Here is a 9084-nt window from a genome sequence, read left to right as displayed (position 1 = left end):
TTGGAGCTTCGGCCGGAGAATTCACGAGACATGTCACGGGCCACGATCTGACCACACGGTTGAGATGCCAAATCAATTCTGAAGCAACCTTCTGTAGTTTGAGGTTTTAACTAGTTCAGAGTGTAATAATCAACATTCTTCATTAGTTAGACTAAACAGCTGAGGACACTGAATCACATTTGTTGTCGCTTATGGCTCGGGGGCATCTACACCCCGAGAAGGATGTGTTCCAGGTGTCCCATAGCAATGACTATCTCTGACCGAGAGTTGACCGGTCATAAACTGGTAACAACAACAACTTGCAAAGGCAGCCCCTCCTAGGGGACCTATCATGCAAAATGCACTTTTGTACGTCTTTGATACATGAATATGTGTTCCCGGTGTGTCAGGGAACTCACCAAGTGTCAGAAAACACAACCCTCTCTATTTTCCTCCATACCCAAATTTCTAAAAACGGGGCTGCAACGGAGCTGATACAGACTGATCCAGATTTGAAATTGTTATGACGTTAGAAACGGGGAGCTATATGGGCAACTCTCCACCTATTAGGGGAATGAGAGGTTGCCGTGGCATGGTAACAGCATGATAACCTGACACTCGTGCCTCGCCCCCCTCCTTTGCGTGGTGTTTAAGCGATATGAAATCCGAAAACATTAAAAAAAAATAATATAATACTTTATTCCGAGTGTGCTTGCTTTTCTCTTTGAAAGTCATCACATAACGGCATTGTAATACACGGTTCGGTTGCATTAAATATTACACATCTGCCGTAGTTCTTTATTTATAGAGCCCTGATGAGAAGACCTCTAGAGTCTAGACAAACTGGAAGAACTGCCACCGAAACTGAATACGTGACGTGGATCATAAATATATCAGCATTTAAACAACATCTTGCATTTCTTTTCACAAAATGCGTCTCCTTGCTGTATCAATAGTAATTCGATAATTAAAAATACCAGGTTAACCTCTGAATTGTAGTGGAGTAGAATTACAAAGAAACAATGAGCTGTCATGTGGGTATATATTAACCTGTTAATGCTGCCCGTTATGGACACAAGCAATTTTCACCCATTTATTAATTATATGTTTTAAATTTGATAACACCAATGTGTTTAATACTGGCAACTTCTAATTGTGGGAAAAACTAAAACGTTCCCAGTCTCAGATGTTCAGTCAAATCGGTTTGCTCTGTGACAGAGATGACATTGTCTTATTGTCATGGTGTTGGTATTATGACAGTTAAATCTATTCTAGTGCATTGCTGTATAGCCACAACGCCATGCATTAACATTTGCATGTCCACCCTGCTGCAGTCTTCAGCTGTGAGTCACGCTGCTGCTGTGCGTTGACCTGGCAAATGAAACTTCCCTGGAGACTAATTTGTCCACCAGAGCTCGAGAGCTGCACCTGCAGGGGAAAAACCCCCACCATTTCCTACAGTATGTGTACGTGTAGATAACATTTAATAATCAGTGTAATTTCACCCCATATTTAAGATCATCCCACAGCCATTAAGCACAAACACACCGACTCGGACATAGTGTTAACGCAGAATTCTATGTTTATTAGAAAGATCTTCAACAAACATTTCGTCTTTTGTGTAAAAGTACTAACAAAATGCAGCTGAACCCAGGGGAGTAAAATGAAGTTTACGGGGTCTTTACAGAATGTTTTCACAGGTTGTACCGTCTCACAGCCTGCTAGCCTGGCTCCACCTTGGAAGCTTCATTTCTCTGGGTGTCTCATTGGATTTTCCGTGGTGAAACAGGGAAACAGCAGCGGCCATGTTTGATCAAAGTCTGCCGGTGGTTTGCAGGAGGAAAATGGCAGCTCTACCGTACAAACATACTCCGGATATGTGCAGCCCAAAACAAAAATAAAGTACAGAAAAAATAAAGACACTGTACATAGACTCTCCATCCTAATGTGTTAAACTATAAAATACAAATAAATGTACATATCAATATTTTATCTAAATAAGTGCAGGGCTCTTTTACAGGTCACCAACAATAACAAAAATAAATCTGTACGCCTACAGTCTTATTTTCAAGTGTTCCTTCTTTTTTATTGTCAAAAATCGATATGCGTTTAATTGATTCTCAATAGGAGCTTCTGCTCTTTAATCCTTTTTGATTAATGAGCTCTTTTATTTGTTTACATTATCAGTGTTAGAATAGTCCCGCCAACAATACAACTCTCTTGTACATACAGCGGGATGCATCGCGCACTGTTTACCTGATGCCATTTATACAACGTGACACACTCGCAACCTCTCATATTTTGCATACATGTATAAGGAGGAAGCAGAGAGGGAGAGAGAAAGATCTGTGCTCAAACATCTGCGTCCTCTAACCTCACTTGTGTCCTAGTTTACTTTCCTCTCCTCTCCTCCTCCCTATCTCCACACTTTTACTCTCCCTGCCCTCATCTTCCACTCCTCCTCCTCCTCATCCTCCTCCTCTCTCTCATACGGTGTTTTTCCGGGGCGCTTTAGTTCCACAGTTTGAGGAAGCTGTCCCAGGATCCTGTGCAGACACCCATACCGTCAGCAGGGACACCGGTGCAGCTCACCCTGTTGTCGTGGCCGGAAAGCACACCTGGAGGACAAAGAGAAGAGGAATCGAGGGTATTAAAAAAAAGGAAAGGAACGGAAAGGGGAGAAGGTATGCAAAGAAACAAGAGAGTAGGAGAGAAAATCAAAGGAAATAAAGTGAAGAAAGAAGATCAAAGAAAGGGAAAAACCTCCACAGAACATTTCTCAGTCTGAAAGAAGTTATAAGACCTTTTTCAGGGACAGGGAAAATCCCCCCAAAATCCGGCCCACTCACCAACTTTCTCTCCCTTCAGTGAGTCCCAGATGTGGCAGTTGAAGTCATCGTAGCCGGCAAAGATAAGGCGGCCAGAGTTGGAGAGAGTCAAAGACGTGACGCCTGCGTTCAGGCTTGCGTCCTGGTAAGTGATCACTTCCTGGTCGGAGCGCAGGTCGTACATCTTGCAGGCGCAGTCGTCGGAGCCTGTGACGAAGGCTTTTCCATTGGGGAAGAACTGCCGGCAGGGAGAGAAGAAGAGAATGTGAATGGCAGCCCAAAATGCCTTTTCAACGCCTTTTATACAATACCTAACTTTCAGAAAATCCAAACATCAATTTAGTTGAGTTTGTGCTTTAAAGTAGTTATCACACGTTAGATAGCTCACGTTAACGCACAAGAATGCATAGGTTACATCAGGGTTTGAGATTAGCACCAGACAAATCCAATATGCAAATTTCTGATGGATTTTAACACATTCATATTTGCTTATTGTATGTTGGATTTACTTTACTCTAATGTACTAATTCAGATTTTTACCTTTAAAAGAAAAAAAAAAATCAAACCATTATCATTTACAATAATTTGGTGGACCCCTGCAGGAATGCTGAGGATCCCTTGAGGGTCAAGGACCCCCTGTTTTAGACAATGATTCCGATCTTTATAAAGGATATTTTTTCACCCCATTAAACTTCCTTATCCTAGGAGCTGTTGCAAAACGATCGTTTAACTATGTTTTTTCGACTTTGGTAATCAATACTTTCTTAATTCCTTAAAGCTTTAACTTTTAATTTTTTTTCATTGCCTTTAATTCGGGGCCAGGACAAAACCTTCAAGGCAATTCTAAATGACTGTCATAAACCAAAAGCTGGTTCGTCACAGGCACAGGTTCATGTATTACAATCCCAGAACTAACATTCAGGTTAGTGATAGAAATGTATGCACACAATATAACAGGTATAAAAGTGATATTATTTCAGGTGCCAGTGTGTGTGATGCTTCTTGAGTCCCTCACATTGATGGCGTCAGGGACGTGCACAGGCATTTTGGGGGCAGGTGCTCAAGTGAGAAAAAGGGCACTGCCCATAATCATTTATAAAAAAAAAATGTAAAACAAAAAGTTAAATATAGTTGCACATCTCTGACTTACTGACCAATTAATTTTAATACCCTCATACTCACGTAATTCACGAGCTACGGAACTTTACAGTCTAATCTCCCGACCTGATATTTTAATTTTGTATTCAATCAATATAATTTTGGACAGGGAAACTGTGCGCGAACAGCTGTAGATATATATTCATTTATAAAAAATAAAAAAAGGGGGAAAAAAGGGCACTTTCTCTGGAGAACGAAAAAGAGCAGGGGCTCAAGGCCACTTTGATTTCTATGTTTGCACGTGCCTGGATGGCGTTGATGTCGCTGGTGTGTCCGGAAAAGGTCTGCTTGCAGGTCCCTTCCCTCAGGTCCCACAGCTTGGCCAGAGAGTCACAAGCTCCGGAGACAAAGGTGTTCTCGTCGGGGGAGAGGGCCAGAGACATGCAGTCTCCAATGTGGTTGGTGAAGACGATCTTCTGCTTGCCAGTCTCCAAGTCCCACAGACAGCTGGAGAGGGGAGAGAGGAAAAGTCAGGGAAAGAAAGAAAAGATCGATCACATTTTCAACAATCAAACAAATGTGATCATGTGTCCACTACCCACTAACAATGTCTGCCATGGCAACGATAGAACACTGCCATTACTGTCTGATGCAAGATTGAATGGCTATATGGAAAATAATTGTGTATTCTACATAGACGGATACCCAAATTATATATCATCAAACTATAAATCTACTTTTCTTGTTTTAGATCTTTTCCTTAAATGGGGACACAGGACAATTGTTTTATGTTGGCCATTAATAAGTAATAGCCTGAGCCAAAGAAGACATGTCATTCTGTAGATGTTTCCAATGCGTTTGCAGTTAATTTAACTAACCATAATATATTTTGTGATATGATGATAATTTACTCACCAGGTAGTGTCACCGGAGGCTGTCAAGATCTCACTGTCACTAAGGAAACGGGCGCAAGACAGGTAACCTGGGTGGGAAGATGACGTGATGAACGACTAATTTCTTTGTATGCTTTTTAATAACAAGTTGAGATTCTGTGAAAATGAGGCCGGCGACCATTGTATCCTTACCTGTGTGTGCGTCCAGCTCCCTGAGGGTCTTTGGGCTGGCAGCCTTGATGTTGTACACTGTGCACATGTTATCCAGACCACCGCTGGCCACCAGGTTTCCAGAGGGGGCGAAGGCGACGCTCATCACCCAAGCTGACTTTAGTGGGACAGCAACCAACTGGGGAGTGGAAATGTAGTTTAGTTGGTTTGAAAACTCCCTTAAATATCAGTGTTGCATGGGCTGCTTCAAATCACTGTAGACACAATTTGAACCATATCTATGGAGGATAATTGGTGACGGGGCAAAAGATTATTCTCAATATTTTAACTTTGAATCCAAATTGTATTATAGAAATACATTAAAACGTTCACTATTTACTTAATGGCTGGCATTTATACTAAAAGTTTGTCTTTATTCTCGATAATTTGAATTTATTTAATATAGCGAACATCTTTCATTTTTCCCATTATGCCTGACCATAATACTCAAGCGTAAAAATCTATCAATCTTCCTATCACGATTTTATTTCTGACAAGGTTGAAGCAGAAGTTAAACCATCCCTGACGTGACTTATCTCACCACTGAAATCCAGACTAATCAAATTATTTGAGGATTAGAAGCTCCTACAGGAAGGGTAAAGTAACCCGACCAATCACAGGCTCAGATCAACTCCTTTACCTTAAACACTGATATTCAAAAAACATGATCAAAGAATAACTTCCCTTCCTTAGCAAAGAACCACAAAACACAGGAAATCAAGAACATCAAGACAACTAAGCCTTACACAAATAGAATAAGACAGATGGAAGGCTCCCAAAATAAACAAAATATTGTTTGTATGTAACATTTGTGAAAAATAAATGTACAATCTGATTTGAATATGAATTGAGGGTACTTCAATTCCACAAACGTATCTGCTTCAAATTGTTTTTGTTTTCCACAACATAAATATGAAATTTTACAAGGGCAGCTGAGTCGATTGTACTTTCATTTTACATTTACCTACTCAAGTAACATTTGTTACACCACAACAGTGTTTTTAAAGTGTAATATCATATATATTATTATTTACATAAGTATAGCAGCTGAGTACACTGAATTAGTTGACCTAATTAAATGTATTAAGGCAAGATTAAACATATAATTGTATTATGTTAGTTGAAAGCAATGATATTAGGTTGAACCTAGTGTTTTATTTAAACTTAATATTATTGCTTTCAACTAACCTAATTTCTTCAGTGTACTTCCTCTACCACTGGATGTCAGTGTTTCAGCATATTTGTCATACAGACTTAATATAACATCGTAATCGTACCTTGTTCCCTGTATGGCTGTCCCAGACAAGAAGCTTGCCATCCTGTGATGCACTGACCATTGACCTGTGGGAGAGACGAGACAGTAGTAAAATATTATAAAATATTATAGAGCCGTAATTAAAAAAAAACTCTACTCATGAAATGTACTACTTTATGAAATAATCTGTGTCTTTTTTATAAATGATCTGACCGGTGGACAAATTCCTTGGTAGCATAGCATCTGTTCAGAAATGTTGGCTTTCTGAAGCTTCCATATTTAGACGACCACATTTAGTCTGTAACTTTTGAATAAATAAAAATAATACCTAAGTCAAGTTTCAGTGTCCTGGTACTTTGCATGCTAGCTCACTGTAACTCTGTCTTGCATAATAAAAGTTATTTGTTAGGCCTATAAGTTGACCAGTGGAAACAGTGTATTCAGACTTTAAAGGGGAACACAACCTAAGCTCAGTTTCTTTAGTATGTTGTTATGGTATGAATGTTTTGTGTTAACATGAGCTCCTTTCTCTTAAAGGGGACATATCATGCAAAATGCACTTTTTGATGTCTTTTATACATAAATATGTGTCCCCGGTGTGTTGGGGAACTCACGCAGCATCAGAAAATAAAACCCTCTCTCTTTTCCTCCGTACCCAAATCTCTAAAAACTGAGGTACAACGGAGCTGATCCAGATTTGCGTCCGATATGACGTAATATCGGAAATGTGGACCCACGGCACTATCAGAAACGTTGCTATCAGAAACAATGCCAGACTGTTTTGGACGTAATATGGTCGGTGTTTACATTAGCATCACATCTAGGATTGCCTTAGACCAGGGGTGTCAAACTCAAATACACAGGGGGCCAACATTTAAAAATGGGTACGAGTTGAGGGCCGGACTCGTTCAATGTTTATTGCAAAACGTATTGAAATTAACTTATTCCACATATTAAACCTGGAACTAACAAGGCTTAAATTATTGCGTATAAAAACAACATTAAACATTAAATAATCAGTTGCATTAATTTCTTATGGCTCTATCTGCAGCTTTTCCAGAGTCATTTCTTATGATTACATTTTTCCACAGGCCAACAACAGCTTCAAAAAAACTAGTTCCCTCAAAGAAAAAAACAAACATGCCCTGTTGTCTCAAGAAACAAAGTGCAGAAGGAAACATCCATTTAAACATAGTTTGCTGCTCTGTGATGCTAGTTCAAGCCAGATACTTGGCATCTCATCTTGGTTGCAAGTTCATCAATGTTTGGGGTCAGGCTCTGAGCTGAGGAAACCCTCAGGATTGAGTGAAGGTGTGCGTGCAATATACCGGCGGGCCAGATCTAATAGTAATTACAAATTATCCTGCGGGCCGAAATTAAATCCGCCTGAATTGGCCCCCGGTCCTTGAGTTTGACACATGTGCCTTTGACCATGGGAATAATCTACATGAGTTTCCAAAATGGGGGTGGTTCCCCCGTAATGTGTGATGGTGGAGAGGCTCCTGTTCCCCTCCTCCTCCTCACCTGGAGTCAGAAGCCCAGTGCATGGAATAGATTTTAGCCAGGTGACCTTTGAGGGATTTCCTGAGCTTCAGCTGCACACGGCCTACGTCGGTTGCTGATCCTGCTGCTGTTGCCATGTTGCCGTCATTCACACCCTTACGGGCCGCCTGGTGGTCAAACAGGGAATTACATGTTAGGGTGAATCGTCAGACACAGTATCAAACAACTAAATGATAATTAGCAAAGATTCATATTATAAAAAATGCCATTGTAGCATTAGTTTGTGTAATATTAACTAACTTTATTGTGCCATAGCTGAGGAACGAAAGCTAAATGGTAGAGCAACTACATCCTGATAACATTAGTAAACCATTCATTCAGAGTTAGGGTTAGGGTTAGGGTTAGGGTTAGCAAACATTAAAACATTTTATATAGGCGTACTTTATTAAGGATTTCTTTATGGCAACCAAATCCCATCTTCTAACATTACATAGACAGATAACCTTTACCCTAATCTTTTTTCAAAGAGACAAAGTTTTAACCATCTAAATAAAGTTTAAAGATGCGAACAAAAGTTCCATTTAACAGGTTTATAAGCCACAATTTCTTAAAAGTTTACAACTCATTTAGTATTCATCAACAACTACTTCAAATAATATGGACAATTTTTAAAACAGTTGGTGTTAAAATTACATACATACATAGCATTACTACCAATTAAACATGTATTAATAATAGTTATGGCGAGTAAGGGTATTAGCTAACAAGATTTACTTTTCTTTGCCTATTTTCGTCTGTCCAATGGAAACCCTGTGTCTGAAATGTGGATGATTTTGAACTTTTCATGTAAACCCAGAGATGAACTGTGTCTTTATCGATTGAAATGTTGGTTTAAACTAGATCAACCCTTTTAAAACCTATTGGATATTGTAAAAATATATTGTAACAAATGAGAAAAAATAAGGATTTTGTAAGGAGATACGTTGTTTTCACAGGACATATCGGAATAAACTTCTACAGGAAGTATGGAAGCTGCTCACCTCAATCTGTGTACGGAGGCCATCACACTCCTTTTTCAGTACATCCATTTCAGCTTTCTCTGCAGCCATGGCGACGGTTGCTTGGGGATATTACTGACGGAGAAATGAAACTGTCACTCTGAAACAGGAAAGAGGGACAGAAGAAGAGGATGGGAATGAAGAACGGAAAACAAATCAAGTTAATACAGAATCAACCAACAAAAACTATTTTCAAACTCCTACAGCACATCACTTTTCAGATACGCAGAGATGCAGTGAGCAGGCAGTGCATCTCTCTG

General features: G+C 39.7%; 1 protein-coding gene across 1 annotated transcript; it reads right to left on the bottom strand.

Annotated features, from left to right (window-relative positions):
* Positions 1-2490: 2490 nt before the first annotated feature.
* Positions 2491-8875, bottom strand: gnb3b (guanine nucleotide binding protein (G protein), beta polypeptide 3b). The gene is made up of 8 exons (XM_010772837.1): positions 8807-8875; positions 7788-7933; positions 6286-6349; positions 4991-5147; positions 4821-4887; positions 4211-4412; positions 2829-3045; positions 2491-2597 (listed from the first exon to the last, which is right to left on the bottom strand). Exons 1-8 carry the CDS (start codon positions 8873-8875, stop codon positions 2491-2493), a joined length of 1029 nt encoding a protein of 342 aa, XP_010771139.1.
* Between the last annotated feature and the right edge of the window lie 209 nt (positions 8876-9084).

Source organism: Notothenia coriiceps, unplaced genomic scaffold (assembly GCF_000735185.1).
Source record: "Notothenia coriiceps isolate Sejong01 unplaced genomic scaffold, NC01 NC01_scaffold00011633, whole genome shotgun sequence".
Lineage (NCBI taxonomy): Eukaryota > Metazoa > Chordata > Actinopteri > Perciformes > Nototheniidae > Notothenia > Notothenia coriiceps.
This window is presented reverse-complemented; position numbering and strand designations above follow the sequence as displayed.